Genomic DNA, 16,407 nt, shown 5'->3' on the forward strand with positions numbered 1-16,407 from the left:
CCATTTAATGAACCAGGGTCGATACCAAACCTGGACATGGTTCCCCACAAGAACGCCCATTCCACCGAATCAAACGCTTTTGCAGCATCTAAGTATACCACAATGGATGTCGGGGCGTCCCCGCGGGGAAGTTGCAGAAGGGTGAATATTCCCAGCGATTTTACATGAAATTGCACTCACCTTTAGTCTGACTATGTAGTTCCAGCTTTCACTACTGAGTACGCCAGCTCCTGTACAAGGGAATGCAGACAGTGTCGCAACCTGCCAGTTGGGTGCACACAAGTCCAAACTTCCTTGCAGGCGGTCCTTGGTGAATACCTCTGGCAAGTTAAACTCCGCACCTTTGTTCTGGGTGTCAGCCACCCACAAGTTTCTGACACAGAAAAATATAGTTCTCTAAGGATCAGTACCCTGATTTCATATGGAATGATTGCACGGGATGCAGTTAAGATCCCGGCGTTCAGAATCCCGACGCCGGAATCCCGACGCCGGAATCCCGACCGCCGAAATGCCGACACTTTCTCCCTCCTGGGGTGTCCACGACACCCCTGGAGGGAGAATAAAATAGCGTGCCGAGCGTAGCGAGGCACCGGGCCCGCTGCGTGGCGAGCGCAGCGAGCCCGCAAGGGGGGGCGATCCACGTCCCCCCCCTTGTCGGCATTTCGGCTGTCGGGATTCCGGCGTCGGGATTCTGAACGCCGGGATCCCGACCGCCGGGATTCAATACTGAATCCGATTGCACTATGCATGGTGATAGAGCCTATCCAGATAAGGAGATAATCCACATTCAGATGGAACTGGTCTGTATTAGGAGACCAAAATGCAGCCATGTAATGGCCTTAAATGTCATTGTACCTGCCAGGATAGTGCATCCCCTTCTCAGTAATGATCCCTGTTGTGGTGCTGTCAGCTCTGCACAGAGAATAACATTCAGATTTCAAACAATGGGGTTGAATCAATTCAGAACGTAGTGAATAGTTCCAGGAAGGAGCTCCTCAAACTATTCAGATCAGCTCTATGTTAATTCAGTGGATTTCTGATCACATCCCCATGTGGTGAGAGCAGAAATCCAACAAAACTGGGTCTGTAAAGCTATTCCCTAACAAAGCAGAGTGCTGAACTGAATAGGTCTAGAACAGTGTCCCTCCAGCTGTTGAGAAACTACACATCCCAGCATGCCTTGCCATAGTTTTAGCATTCCCTAATAGCAAAACTGTGGCAAGGCATGATGGGACATGTAGTTTCACAACAGCTGGAGGGCCATCATTTGGCCATGCCTGCACTAGGAGATCCTTCTAGACACTATTCCCTGCACTGAATTGAATCCAAAGTGTCGTGTTGCTTCAAGGCACACCATGCTCTGAGAGGACCAGTAATACCCCTGTCACACCGCACCTCAGACTCGAGCTGTTGCTGCGTCGACCAACCCGAATTGTAAGAGGGGTTAAATCCGGGTCGCCTTGGATATAGTATACTACCTGGGTTTAATGTGAAAAGGCCCGACCTGGGTTGGAGCCAGGATTGCATAGCGATGTGAAAGCGGTATAAGTCAGTTAGCGCTGCCATCATGTCCCTGCTGGGTTGGAGGAGGAATGCACACTTTTTTTTTCGAGGGTTTATTTAACACGACCATAAGATCGAGAAAGTCATTTATTTATTTTAACATTTATTTTCCCACAGATGTGAAAAACAAAAGTGAAGTCACAACGTAGTCAGAATACAAAACAATCTGAATATACAATACGGTTAGTAAATGAAAACTATTACAATAGTTATTACCAAAAAAAAAAAAAAACGATTTGCAGTCATTTTACACTGGGAATAGTGATCCGGTTCTCACGTGTGCCGATATAAAATCCGAGTCCGCTCTGGTCACTATTTGGCGGCCTGCTAATGAAAACAAATCAGTCAGTACCTGGAAATCTCTGCTCTCATCAACATGTAGTAACACCCAAACTATATACTGACCATGGCAAACACTGGCACGAATGGGAAATGCAGGAACGTACAGCGTTCCATGGCAGTTATCGGATAACTATTTCTTGGATTTACACAAATGTACTACATGTATGATCTATATATCCGTCTGAGCACCAGTAACATGGTCTTATCTATGGTAGATGCAAAACATGCAAAACAATCACAGACATGTATGTGTACCAGTCCCAAGACACACAGCGATACAACAAGCGGGATTACTTTCATTGAGCCTGTGCATGTGTACACTGGGCCTTAGGACTCTGTTCTGCCAATATAAGCATGGGATACAGTCGCTAGATCGACATACTTAGTCGACTACTAAAGGCTGACACATGACATAGGTCTACATGGCGAAGGTCGACTGTCAAAGGTCAACATGATTTTTTCACAGTTTTTTTTGAGCCATGTGCCGAGAGGCGGTATTTCATACCCTACCATCCACTAGGGCCTGGAGGAAGAAGATAGTGTGCTCAAAGCATAGCAAGAGCATGCAGTACACCGATACGGTATCCAAAATAAAAATGAAAAACTCATGTCCACCTTTTCACTGTGAACCTAATGCTTGTGTCGACCTTCATACAGTAGACCCTATGACCCATGCCCTATAAGCACTGTACAATCAGACACTCTCTACAGTGCTATGCTGACATCTACTATTGGCCCAGCCAGCTTTCTATTGCTATACAAGTCATACTGTATTACTGGTTGCTACAAATAAGTCAGTGTTGCCAAATATTAATCTGCTGTTCTTTTAAGGATCCACAATTCTACATTGCAGCGGTCTGTTTGCAGCTCCCCATACCATCAGTGTTGGGGGTTATCATAGTCCTCTATCTGCCATAAATGACAAACCTTGTTTGCAGCTTCCTCCTCCTCCACCCCTGCCTGCGTCATGAGATCTGCAATGTTCTTCTCCAGGTCGTCGATGCGGGTACTCATATCATCGAGTGAGGTTAGTTAAAGATTACAGTCAACAATGCATACAGTCACACTACAACCAATGATAATATATAATACATACTTTTAGTATGGAAATACTGACGTCATTGTGCACAGCTAGCAGAGAAGTCAGAGCAAGTAACAAGTGTAGTGCTCTCATCAGGTCCTAGTAGCTATAGATGTCTGGTAGAGAACCTACAGATCACTGCTATGCCGCTGTATGGGATACAGCCACTGGTGCAGGTGTAATCAATCTTTTCAACATCTCTTTAGGGATTAGTACTGCATTACAGAGGTGAGTACAGAAGTATAGAGGGTACTTGCATACCTTCACGGCTCCCATCGCATGCCATATGTAGTGGCATGCGATGCGATTTTTCAGAGTTTTTAATGTATTTGTTGTAAAAAAATCGCATGCCATCGCATGTAATGCGATTTTGATCACAAATGCATCCAAATGCATTTAAATTAGTAGCAAACATTTTAAATGCACCCCAAATGTCTTTTTTCACACTGTACCACCCCCACTATCAACGCCAACCCGAAGCGTGGCGAGTGGCGGCGGTACGCGTCCTACGACCTTTTCATACCCCCACTATCCACGTCGCCATGGAGTTGAGAATAGAAAGTGTGGCGAGCGCAGCGAGCCCCGCTGATACCTGTGAAGCCCGCGAGGGGACGCTCGCCACGCTTCGGGCTCGGTGACTCGCCACACTTTCTATTCTCAACTCCACACCGACGTGGATAGTGGGGGTATGAAAAGGTCGTAGGACGCGTACCGCTGCGCTTGCCACGCTTAGGGTTGGTGTTTATAGTGGGGGTGGTACAGTAATAAATGCCCTTTGGGGTGCATTTAACATGATTTCAACACATGTCAATGATTTCTTTGAAAAATGGCATCGCATCACATCGCATGCGATTTTTTCTTATGCAATGCACATCGTGGGAGCCGTGATACTACACAAGTACCGTATAGAACACTGATTTGTGTACAGTCTCCTAGGTAACAACTGCTCTGTACATATCAGTGGAAGTGAACATGCCCACTTTCCAACACTCGACAGCCGGAACAATGAATTCCGGTTGTTGAGTTTGTCGGGTTGAGTGAGAACGGCCCGGGGTTCCCACAGTCGGAATCCAGGATTCAATACCGTCCATAGGCTCCAGGTTTTTAGCCATGATTTTGATATTTGTCTTGTGCTATTTGGAATAGAAGCTACCAAGAAGGAAATACTCCATTAGTGTTCAATCTAGCACCATGTAGCTTTCAAAATCTGTGCAGTTCCGCTTTCCTGTGGTGACTCTAGCACAGGCTGATCTGTATTTCAGCAGAGTTGCAGACCAAATTGAGCTAGAAACTCCACAACAGAGAGAAACTCCATAGTCAGGAAAGAGGAACTGCACAGATTTTGACAGGTGCAGGGTGTTAGAATGATCACTACTCCGTTATTTTTAGCAATACTACAATATAATGCAAGTATTACACAAGAATAAGTCATTTTACAAGGGTGGTTCAATAAGGAAGGTAAATGTTTAATGCGCTCTATTTCATTCTACTTACCACCAGGCCAGAGCTTCCCCTAATGGCCATTACACTGCACCTCACCTCAGTTATACTGTCCCTATATCAGGTGTAAAATGACAGGTCTGGTGGAAACATGGCCAAACGTTGAGGTGTGTCATGACCACATTTCTACGTCTAAAAGGGCACATGAGCAGCTGAAATTCATCACCATCTTGTAGAGATGTACGGTAATAACATCATGTTACGGAAACAGGTTTGGTGCACAGCAATTGATAACAGCAGTACAGACATTCAAGACTAGCAGTGGTCCAGCCGGCCGGCAAGGCACATCCTCCACAGTTGACAATTTGTGGTGCCCTGATGGAGTGCTGTCCATCTCTTTGGACTACTGAAGTAGCCCCTGTGTGGAAGGCGATTTGCAATCAACGGTAAATTTCAGCAAGCCTCCGTGTCCTGGAGCCGGACGTTTCACATTTCTTTTATGCCGCAATGGATAATTTGGTGCAACGGAACAAATGCTCAGATAAGTATGGGGACTATGTCGAAAAACAGTCTTTACCAAAGGTCATACTAGTGATAAGTAGATGTACAAGTTGAATAAAGTTATGTAATGAGGTCCAGTTACCTTATTTATTGAACCACCATTTGTACACTCGTTTTTCACATTCAAACATTTTAATGGTTATTAATTATAAAGCACAATTGAAAATAACGGAATGCAGTCAATTTACCGATAGACTTTTCACTGACGGTCATTATACAGACACCCATTGACCAACATTAAATACCAACATAGTCACAATACCGGCATTTAACATGCCAACATGAGTTTTCAAGCAAAACAGACCTTTTTCATACTTTACCATTCCAGTGGACCTGGTGGAGGAATATAATAGTGTCCGAAGTAGGACTGTGTGTCAACAGACACTAAAAAAAAAAAAACACATAGAAACATGTTGACCTGTCTGCATGTTAGATGTTGGTTTTTGACCATGTCGGTATAATGACCGAGTTGGCATTTTGACTGTTGGTCAAAGGGTGTCAGTATAACGACCGTTGGACAAACGTCCGTCGGTAAATCATACTGAACCCAACATAACAGGTGCAAAACTACAGGGGGCATACAGCAGTGTCACAGCAGAGAAGCCACAATTTCTAATACCAACTATTCCAAAGGATATTTCTCCCGATAATCTGGTCAGACATGGTCTGGAACTTGTCCTGCATTTGTTGAAGTAAATTCTGGACCTGTACAGAGAAATTCAGTCAGTAGCAAACACCTAGCTACATGGGAAATATACATTATACAGGACTCTCTCATAAGCCATAATCTATGTGTGATGTTCCCCACCGGATAATGGTAAGTAGATCACTAAATTCCTGTGTCACTAGAGGAGAGAACATTTTACAGTACTTCCTGTATAATGAGCTGGCTCTGTGGCCCATGAAGGCCCACACAGAGAGAGAGACAGGTGGAGGTACATACAGCCCCTGTATCTCTTATATATTTAGCCAGATCTGTCACTCAACCCCTGTGGAGAACGTTCCTGTGTAGAACAGTTTCACTTTCATGTGTCTAACGTTCCACCCCCTTGACATCACCTCCCCCCGCACAGCCAGGGCTACAGTACACGCCCACCATCCACCATTACTCCACAGCCACCATCCACCATTACTCCTGCACATCCCTACCCTCTGCCAGGACCCCCGCGACCCCCCTCCCGCGATTCGCAGGACCCCCGCGACCACCCCGGTATCCGGACTATTGTTAGACAGCACTTACATCGACAGCCATTACATCGACACCATTAGTTCGACACCTCAATAGGTCGACATGGTTTTAGGTCGACATACCATTAGGTCGACATGTCATTATGTCGACAGCTCATTAGGTCGACAGCTCATTAGGTCGACAGCTCATTAGGTCGACACTGCCATTAGGTTGACAGTGTCTATGTCGACAGTCAAAAGGTCGACATGGGTTTTTTCACTGTTTATTGAGCCGACATGTGCCGACAGGCGGTATTTCATGCCCTACTATCCACTAGGGCGTGGTGGGAGAATAAAATAGTGTGCCGAGCGCAGCGAGGCACCGTGCCCGAAGCATAGCGAGCGGCTGCGGTACACTTCAAACTGTGTCCATGTCGACTGTGTCGACATTTCGGCCAAAAAACAGTGGAAAAACCCATGTCGACCTTTTGACTGTCGACATAGACTCTGTCGACCTAATGGCAGTGTCGACCTAAAAACATGTCGACCTAATGAGCTGTCGACCTAATGAGCTGTCGACATAATGACATGTCGACCTAAAACCATGTCGACCTATTGAGCTGTCGAACTAATGGTGTCGATGTAATGGCTGTCGATGTAAGTGCTGTCTAATATCCGTCCCAGACCCGACCACCCCCTCCCGCGATTCGCTGGACCTCCGCGACCACCCCCTCCCACGAAACGCGGGACCCCCGCGACCCTCCCGCAAATCGCGGGACCCCAGCGACCCCTCCCTCCCGCGAGCCCCCTCCAGCGATTCGCAGGACCCCTGCATCCTCCCCTCCCGCGATTCGCGGGACCCCTGCGACCCCCCCTCCCGGCATTAAAAGGGCCCCCCCACGACCCCCCCTCCCGCGATTCACGGCTACCCCCCCCCTACTGTGATTTGCGACCCCCCTCCCGCAATTCGCGCCGCCCCCTCCCGCGATTCACGGAACCCCCCGTAGCGCCCCCCTCCCGCGATTTGCGGGCCCCCTCGGCACTTCTCGCAATTTGCGACCGCCCCCTAATTCACACATTCGGGGACCCCACCTCCCGCGATTCATGCCCCCCTCACGCAATTCATGGCACCCCCCACACCCCCCTTCCTGCGATTCGCAACCCCCCACGACCCCCCCTCCCGCGATTCACGAAACCCCCCGTAGCGGCCCCCTCCCGCGATTTGCGGGCCCCCTCGGCACCTCTCGCGATTTGCGACCGCCCCGTAATTCACACATTCGGGGACCCCCCCTCCCGCGATTCATGCCCCCCATACCCCCCTTCCTGCGATTCGGAACCCCCCACGACCCCCCCTCCCGCGATTCATGCCCCCTCCCGCGATTCACGGACCCCCGCACCACCCCCCTGCGCCCACCCTCCCTTGATTCACGCCCCCCTCATGCAATTCACGGCAACCCCCCACACCCCCCCTCCTGCGATTCGCAGCCCCCCCACGACCCCCGCCTCCTGCGATTCATGACCCCTCCCGTGATTCACGGACCCCCGCACCACCCCCCCTTGACTCACGGCACCCCACGCGCCCCTCCCGCAATTCACGGACCTCCGCAACCCCCCCTCCCGCAATTCACTAACCCCGACAACCCCCCTCCCGCAATTTGCGGACCCCCCTTCCCACGATTCAAGCCCCCCCGCGCCCCCGCCCACGATTTGCGGACCCCGCCCCCTCCCGCTAACCGCGGATCCCCACACACCACCCCCCCTCCCGCAATTTGCAGACCCCCCAGACCCCCTTCCGGCAATTCCACCCCCCAGCGGACCACCGCGGCCCCCGCTCCCGCATTTCACGTACCCCCGTGACAATGGGGGATCCTGTACCACCACAAGCAGGTACCGCCCCTAGGTGGGAAATCCGGCCCTGGCTGCCGCACTGCAGGTTTCCCCACTGCCCTCTGCACCAGCGCCACAACTTTTATCAATGTCTTGCCCACATACCACTATTATACAGCCTCCTGCTCTCATGCACGCTCACTCCCTCCCAGTGGGAGGAGACGCTCACCCACTGCCGGGAGCTGCATACTGTCCCCCACCCTCCTCCAGTTCTAGGGATGCCCATCGACCATCAATGATTTTCAAATAATCGATGGTTTATGGCCGATGTTGAATACTTTTGCCATCAATGTGGGAGGACACTGCCCTGCCTCCTGTTCTCCTGCCCCGTAACTTCCGCCAGTGGAGACCCGCTCACCCTGTGTTGCCCACATTCCCCTATCATGCTTTACCGCCCAGCCTCCTGCTCTCATGCACCCTAACTCCCACCCAGTCGGAGGAGACACTGACTCCTGTATTTCTGTGCTGCCACGCTGCACAGTGTCCACCACCCTCTTTAGTCCCCCGTATGCCCACACACCCCTATCACTACCCAGCTTCCTGCTCTCCTGAACCGTAACTTCCACCACTGGGTAATCGCTGACGCTGTGTTGCCCACATACCCCTATCATGCCTCATATCCCAGCCTCCTGCTCTCATGCACCCTAACTCCCACCCAGTAGGAGGAGACACTGACTCAGAGCCACCGTCCGGTACTCCTGTGCTGCCACGCTGGACCCTCACCCACTGCCAGAAGCTGCAATACAGGGCATCTTTCATACAATTCTAACCATATTTCTCACAATACAAATGTTCACAAATTAAGGGGCGTAGCCCCTTACGCCGGTGTGAAGAGCGCCCGTAGGGCGCGATGAATCACCTAGTAAATATATACATGCTGCCACATCCTGTATAAGCGATTGGATCTGTGGCCACTGAGGTATCCACACAGAGAATGTAGGGTGATGGGGTACATATAACATGTCTTCATGAGGAGTTGGGTCTGTGGGTACAACACAGAGGGGAGGGAAGGAGAGGGGGTACATAAAGGCCCCAAACTGAGGAGAGTACAAATGGGGATGCACATACAGCCCCCACTGAATAACGAGTTTTCTGTAGTCACGAAGGACCTCACATTGCTGGAGGAAAGGTGATGGGGTATACAGACCTCTATATAAAGATAGACTATGGTGAGAGGAGTATAGACAGCACCCCTGTATAGTGAGCTGTCTGTATCCTAGAGGGGAGGAATGGTGAGGGGGTATACACAGTCCTCCTGTATACTGATTTGTCTGCATCGCTGAGAGCCCCACAGGGGGTATTTACAGTCTGTGTAGTAAGCGGTCTGTATCCATGGGGCCCCACATTAAGGTAGGAAAGGTGAAGGGGGTATATACACTCCCCCTGTATAGTGAGCTGTCTGTCATTGGGGGCCTCACACTGAGGGGAGGAGGTGAGGGGGCATATACAGTCCCCCTGTATAGTGAGCAGTTTATATCCATGGAGAACCCATATTAAGGTAGAAAAGGTGAGGGGGATATACAGATCTCCTGTATAGTAATCTGTCTATATTCCTGGGGGCCCCCACACTGAAGGAGGAATCTAAGGGGGCATATACAGTCCCCCTGTATAGTGAGTGGTCTACATCGAGGGGAGGAGGTGATGGGGTAGCTACAGGCCCCCTGTAAAGTGCGCTGTCTGTATCATTGAGGGCCCCACACTGGAGAAAGCTGAGGGGGTATCTACAGACCCCCTGTGTAGTGAGCTGTCTGTATCTCTGGGGGCCCCATACTGAGGGGAGGCAGGGGATGGGGTATCTACAGGCCCCATGTGTAGTGACCTGTCTGTATCATTGGGGGCCCCACACTGAGGGGAGGCAGGGGATGGGGTATCTACAGGCTCTCTGTATAGTGAGCTGTCTATCATTGGGGGCCCCACACTGAGGGGAGGCAGGGGATGGGGTATCTACAGGCTCTCTGTATAGTGAGCTGTCTGTATCATTGGGGGCCCCACACTGAGGGGAGGCAGGGGATGTGGTATCTACAGGCCCCCTGTATGGTGTGCTGTCTGTATCTCTGGAGGCCCCACACTGAGGCGGTATATACAGCCCAGTGTACAGTGAGCAGTCTCTGTGGCCCTGGGGGTGAGACATACAACCATCAAGCCGGGTACACTGCCCCCTCCCCCGGTTAACAGGAGTCACCACAGGCCCTGTACTTTATTACAGACTCCCCCAGGCTCCGTACTCACCACCTCGGTCAGGTCCTGAACGGTTTTAGGATCGGTCTCTGACATCCTGGTTTCCTCAGTCACCCGTCCGTACACAGACAGCTCATCCGCAGCGGCCCCGCTGAGATCTCGCGAGAAGCGGCAGTGCTGGGTACACCCACCGTCCGCCCTGCGGTCCAATCACAGGGGAGGACTTCCTGGTTTGGCCGGTTTCTGAGCGTCCAAGCTCAACGGTCCCCTTGTTGCCATAGAGACGGAAGCGAGTGGGTTCAGCTGCTGCTGTGCCTGTGATTGCTGGGGAGGGACCAGTGACACAGAAATCGGGACAGCCAGCCCAGTTATTGTTATAGCTAGGTACAGCACCAGTGTCTCTTGTAGAGACACATGGGAGAAAATAGGAGCTAACAGTCCCTATTGTCCTGGCTTGGTCCCTCAAAAGTCCTTATTTTTCAGTAGGGGATTGCAATTCCAACTTCTCCAGTGTGCACTTGTATGCATACTTGCCTACCTGACCCTCTCCTTCAGGGAGAAAATGCTCTGTTCCTGGACTTTCCCTGGTAATGTAGGATTGCCATCACCTCTGGTGAAACGCCTTTCTTATAAATTACGTAGCTCCCCACAGGTGATGGCAATTATACATTACCAGAGAAGTCCAGGAACAGAGCATTTTCTCCCTCATGGAGAGGGTCAGGCAGGCAAGTATGAGGGGTATTTCTAGTAGAAGATAGGGCCTGACAGGGCCCCAGATGTAGGCTCTAAAGCTGTGTACACACGGGGGCGATAGGGGCTGAAATCGCTAGAAATATGGTCGCTGGCGACCATATTGCCAGTGATGGGAGTGTGATGCCAGTGATGGGAGTGTGATGCCAGTGATGGGAGTGTGCCCCGGCGATAAATCGTTTTCAGCCCCGTTCTAATCCATCTCTGGTCGCTGATGAAAAGGAGAAACTGAGCAATATATTGCTAAGCAATATACAGATGGAGCCGGGCTCGGCTTTGCAGGGGATGGCGATGGCGACACCAGCCACCATCCCCCGCCATCTGAATCTGTGAAAGGGGACGGATGCCCTTTCGCACGGTTCCCCCCGGTCCCTGCCGGCTTGTCGACGGTCACCCGGGGTCCCCACCGCCTCCCCGCACCCCCCCCCTAACCCTGTCCGTCTCCCTGAAGCGGAGACGGACAGGGTCCCGTCGCCCCACCGCACGGAAACTGAGACGCGTGTGAGACGCACGCGTGTCTCAGTCAGATGGAGAGCCGGGCTGCTGGCGGATCGCCAGTGATGACAGTCTGGCGATTCGCCAGCAAGAGGGAGCCCGGCTCCATCTGTATCTCCCCCGTGTGTACGGGGCTTTAAGAATACTGTACACCCACAATACCAAGTGGCCTTTGGCCCAATCCCCTATACACTAGTGCGACATACCATCCAGCATGACCCATTCCATTAGGTACAAAATGCTCTGTTCCTGGACTTCCCTCTTGATGTATGATTACCATCACCTGTGTTGAAACACCCTTCTCACTAATGAACTGGTCCAGCACAGGTGACAGCAGTCATGCAGAGAGAGGGAAGTCCAGCAGCAGAGCATTTTGTACCTAATGGAATGGGTCATGTTGGAGGGTATGGTGCGATTTAGTCCCTATTTCCACACAACAGGCCGATAACTCATGTAAAAAGTGTCACATTGTGTTTTTTTACCTCTGATTCTGATCCAAAGTGTGTCATTTGCGCATTGGATTCTGGACCCATCCACTGTGATTCGGATTCGGACATATATCCAGTGGATTACTTACTAATTTGATGGTGCCACCTATCATGTCACCTTTGCTCCACACCAATAAAGTATCAGCTTTCACTCCACGCCAGTCATGTGTCTATTTCAGTCCAATAAAGTGTCTCCTTTACTCCACATCAATCATGTGTCACCTTCACTCCACGCCAATCGTGTACCTTCACTCCACGCCAGTCATGTGTCACCTTCAGTCCACGCCAGTCATGTGTCACCTTCACTCCACAGAAATCATGTGTCACCTTCACTCCACACCAGTCATGTGTCACCTTCACTCCACGCCAGTCATGTGTCACCTTCACTCCACGCCAGTCATTTGTCACCTTTACTCCATGGCAATCATGTGTCACCTTCACTCCACACCAGTCATGTGTCACCTTCACTCCACACCAGTCATGTGTCACCTTCACTCCACGCCAGTCATGTGTCACCTTCACTCCACGCCAGTCATGTGTCACCTTCACTCCACACCAGTCATGTGCCACCTTCACTCCACAGCAATCATGTGTCACCTTCACTCCACGCCAGTCATGTGTCACCTTCACTCCACGCCAGTCATGTGTCACCTTCACTCCACACCAGTCATGTGTCACCTTCACTCCACGCCAGTCATGTGTCACCTTCACTCCACAGCAATCATGTGTCACCTTCACTCCACGCCAATCGTGTACCTTCACTCCACGCCAGTCATGTGCCACCTTCACTCCACGCCAGTCATGTGTCACCTTCACTCCACGCCAATCGTGTACCTTCACTCCACGCCAGTCATGTGGCACCTTCACTCCACAGAAATCATGTGTCACCTTCACTCCACAGCAATCATGTGTCACCTTCACTCCACGCCAGTCATGTGTCACCTTCACTCCACAGCAATCATGTGTCACCTTCACTCCACAGCAATCATGTGTCACCTTCACTCCACGCCAGTCATGTGTCACCTTCACTCCACGCCAGTCATGTGTCACCTTCACTCCACACCAGTCATGTGTCACCTTCACTCCACAGAAATCATGTGTCACCTTCACTCCACAGCAATCATGTGTCACCTTCACTCCACGCCAGTCATGTGTCACCTTCACTCCACAGCAATCATGTGTCACCTTCACTCCACGCCAGTCATGTGTCACCTTCAGTCCACGCCAGTCATGTGTCACCTTCACTCCACGCCAGTCATGTGTCACCTTCACTCCACACCAGTCATGTGTCACTTTCACTCCATGCCAGTCATGTGTCACCTTCACTCCACGCCAGTCATGTGTCACTTTCACTCCACGCCAGTCATGTGTCACCTTCACTCCACGCCAGTCATGTGCCACCTTCAGTCCACACCAGTCATGTGTCACCTTCACTCCACGCCAGTCATGTGTCACCTTCAGTCCACGCCAGTCATGTGTCACCTTCACTCCACGCCAGTCATGTGTCACTTTCACTCCACGCCAGTCATGTGTCACCTTCACTCCACGCCAGTCATGTGTCACTTTCACTCCACGCCAGTCATGTGTCACCTTCACTCCACGCCAGTCATGTGTCACTTTCACTCCACGCCAGTCATGTGTCACCTTCAGTCCACCCCAGTCATGTGTCACCTTCACTCCACGCCAGTCATGTGTCACCTTCACTCCACGCCAGTCATGTGTCACCTTCACTCCACGCCAGTCATGTGTCACCTTCACTCCACGCCAGTCATGTGTCACTTTCACTCCACGCCAGTCATGTGTCACTTTCACTCCACGCCAGTCATGTGCCACCTTCAGTCCATGCCAGTCATGTGTCACCTTCACTCCACACCAGTCATGTGTCACCTTCACTCCACGCCAGTCATGTGTCACCTTCAGTCCACACCAGTCATGTGTCACCTTCACTCCACACCAGTCATGTGTCACCTTCAGTCCACGCCAGTCATGTGTCACCTTCACTCCACACCAGTCATGTGTCACTTTCACTCCACGCCAGTCATGTGTCACCTTCACTCCACGCCAGTCATGTGTCACCTTCACTCCAGAGCAATCATGTGTCACCTTCAGTCCACACCAGTCATGTGTCACCTTCAACCCACACCAGTCATGTGTCACCTTCACTCCACGCCAGTCATGTGTCACCTTCACTCCACGCCAGTCATGTGTCACTTTCACTCCATGCCAGTCATGTGTCACCTTCACTCCACGCCAGTCATGTGTCACTTTCACTCCATGCCAGTAATGTGTCACCTTCACTCCACGCCAGTCATGTGCCACCTTCAGTCCACGCCAGTCATGTGTCACCTTCATTCCACGCCAGTCATGTGTTACCTTCACTCCACGCCAGTCATGTGCCACCTTCAGTCCACGCCAGTCATGTGCCACCTTCAGTCCACGCCAGTCATGTGTCACTTTCACTCCACGCCAGTCATGTGCCACCTTCAGTCCACGCCAGTCATGTCACCTTTACACCATGCCAGTCATGTGTCACCTTTACTCCACATCAGTCATGTGTCACCTTCACTCCACGCCAGTCATGTGTCACCTTCACTCCACGCCAGTCATGTGTCACCTTCACTCCACGCCAGTCATGTGTCACCTTCACTCCACGCCAGTCATGTGTCACCTTCACTCCACGCCAGTCATGTGTCACCTTCATGGCTGTGCTGTCTGTATCTCTGGGGGTCCCACACTGAGGCGGTATATACAGCCCAGTGTACAGTGAGCCATCTCTGTGGCCTGGGGAGACATCCATCCATCCAGCTGGGTGATAAAATGGAGAGTGATATAAAGACTGGGTTTGAAAAATGACAGTTGGGAGCTGACTGACTGGTTCTTTATCACTCTCCACTTTATCACTTTTTGAAGCATAATACTGACTGATGTGAATGTTCAAATATTCTCTGTACAGCGCTGTGGAATATGTATGCGCTATATAAGAAACTGTTAATGAAATAAATCTGGCCTAAAGAGTGATAAATGCCCAGCCGATAAACAATCTGCTCCTAACTGTCATGATACAGGCTGTGTCACAAAATGACAATTAGGAGCCAATTGGCTGGATGTTTATCACTCAACGGGAGGAATTTACTAAGATGTGAGTTTCATTTCCCATGGGCTGTTGCTTTGGGCAACCAATCAGGTCCTATCTATTATATTCTAGAAGGTGCTAGATAAATAAGAAGTATATTCTGATTGGTTGCCCATAGCAACATCCCATGTGAAACACAACTCACATCTTAGTAAATTCCCCCCAATGGGGCAGATGTATTACGCCCTAACAAGAGATAAAGTGGAGGGTGATAAAGAGAGATAAAGGACCAACCAATCAGCATCTTACTGTCATTTTGCAAACACAGCCTGTAGCATGGAAGTTAGGAGCTGATTGGCTGGTCCTTTATCACCCTGTACTTTATCTCTTGTTAAGGCTTAATACATCTGCCCGTCTATACTATCATCATGTCTCCAATATCACAGACACTCCCCCCAGCTTCACGATGACACCTGTCCGGATCAGTCTCCATAACTATAATTAGATGATGGTCCGCACGTCTTACCATTGCATGTATTTGAATTCAGCTACCTGGAATGTCTCTGAGTAGAAGGAGCTGAACATCCCTCTTATTTATGCAGTGAGTGAACTCAGCATGGTCTATAGCTTTAAGATCTAGAACCAATGTGTATATATTATATCTGCAGCTAGTAACTATAATGGGATTTCTCTGTGCAGGGTGTATGTTCGTTCAACGTCCGGGAATTATACGGCAATATACAGTAACAGCAGATGTTATGGGCCCAGAACGTGGAAGAGGTCTGTATAATCATAGATTTTCCATACATTGACCATGGTAATACTACAATAATATTTCTATTTCCATGTGTAATTATGTGTATTATTGACTATAAGAAATGGTCAGTGAACCAGTAATCATCAGCAGGTACACAGTGCTGAAGGAACGCTTGATAGTTAATACAATGGCACCTTACATCCAGAATGACCAGCAGCATACCTGTGTCAGGGTGACCTATCCTTGTCAGTACTCACTGGTATAGTGATATGCTGAGTACACATTTAGCTATTCCCGTGATATCAGTGGTGCTGCGGAATAACTATATTGATAGTATTGACGGTATTGAGCTGCATGAACAGACGACGGGGGGCCTTTGAACGATATATAGGCAATATCATCAACGATATTGATATCATCCATATCGTTGATGATGTATCACCCACTGTGTACCCAGCTACAAGCTCACATATCTATTATTTCACAATCTAAAAACATTTCTCTATATGTCACAGTCTCACACGTGTGTGGTCACTCCCATCCCTCAGCAACGTCGCTGCTGCTGCCTCTCAAATGCTAGTTCATTGTGTGGCCTGATAGCTGCTGTGACACTACAAGTACCAGC

At 50.2% G+C, this 16,407-nt stretch overlaps 2 protein-coding genes across 4 annotated transcripts in view; one reads left to right on the forward strand and one right to left on the reverse strand.

Annotated features, from left to right (window-relative positions):
- Positions 1-1,637: 1,637 nt before the first annotated feature.
- Positions 1,638-10,426, reverse strand: HSBP1 (heat shock factor binding protein 1). Of its 2 annotated transcripts, none has more exons than XM_083165528.1 (4): positions 10,271-10,426; positions 5,626-5,692; positions 2,833-2,927; positions 1,638-1,887 (listed from the first exon to the last, which is right to left on the reverse strand). In XM_083165528.1, exons 1-4 carry the CDS (start codon positions 10,313-10,315, stop codon positions 1,876-1,878), a joined length of 219 nt encoding a protein of 72 aa, XP_083021654.1. In that variant the 5' UTR covers positions 10,316-10,426; the 3' UTR covers positions 1,638-1,875. The 2 variants fall into 2 exon arrangements, with proteins under 2 accessions (XP_083021654.1, XP_083021653.1); XM_083165527.1 differs by having other exon boundaries at positions 1,638-1,890.
- A 97-nt stretch (positions 10,427-10,523) lies between these two features.
- LOC146046274 (solute carrier family 66 member 2-like) overlaps positions 10,524-16,407 on the forward strand; it is a 79,996-nt gene continuing 74,112 nt past the window's right edge. Inside the window, exons 1-2 of one of the 2 annotated variants that reach the window (XM_083165523.1) lie at positions 10,524-10,603; positions 15,725-15,805. The gene's annotated coding sequence lies outside the window, so the exon portion shown is untranslated. Of the gene's footprint in view, positions 10,604-15,528; positions 15,627-15,724; positions 15,806-16,407 lie in introns of those variants that run through there. The other variant, XM_083165522.1, reaches the window with a different exon arrangement.

The sequence above is a fragment of the Crinia signifera genome, chromosome 11 (genome assembly GCF_055691185.1).
Source record: "Crinia signifera chromosome 11, ASM5569118v1, whole genome shotgun sequence".
Lineage (NCBI taxonomy): Eukaryota > Metazoa > Chordata > Amphibia > Anura > Myobatrachidae > Crinia > Crinia signifera.

Excerpts from the sequence above, each read along its gene's own strand:
- HSBP1 (XM_083165527.1), bottom strand. The coding sequence starts at position 10,315 with ATGTCAGAGACCGATCCTAAAACCGTTCAGGACCTGACCGAGGTG. Across the intron at positions 5,693-10,270 it reads TTCAGGACCTGACCGAGGTG|GTCCAGAATTTACTTCAACA; the intron begins GTGAGTACGGAG and ends TTCTCTGTACAG. Across the intron at positions 2,928-5,625 it reads TGACCAGATTATCGGGAGAA|TCGATGATATGAGTACCCGC; the intron begins ATATCCTTTGGA and ends AACTAACCTCAC.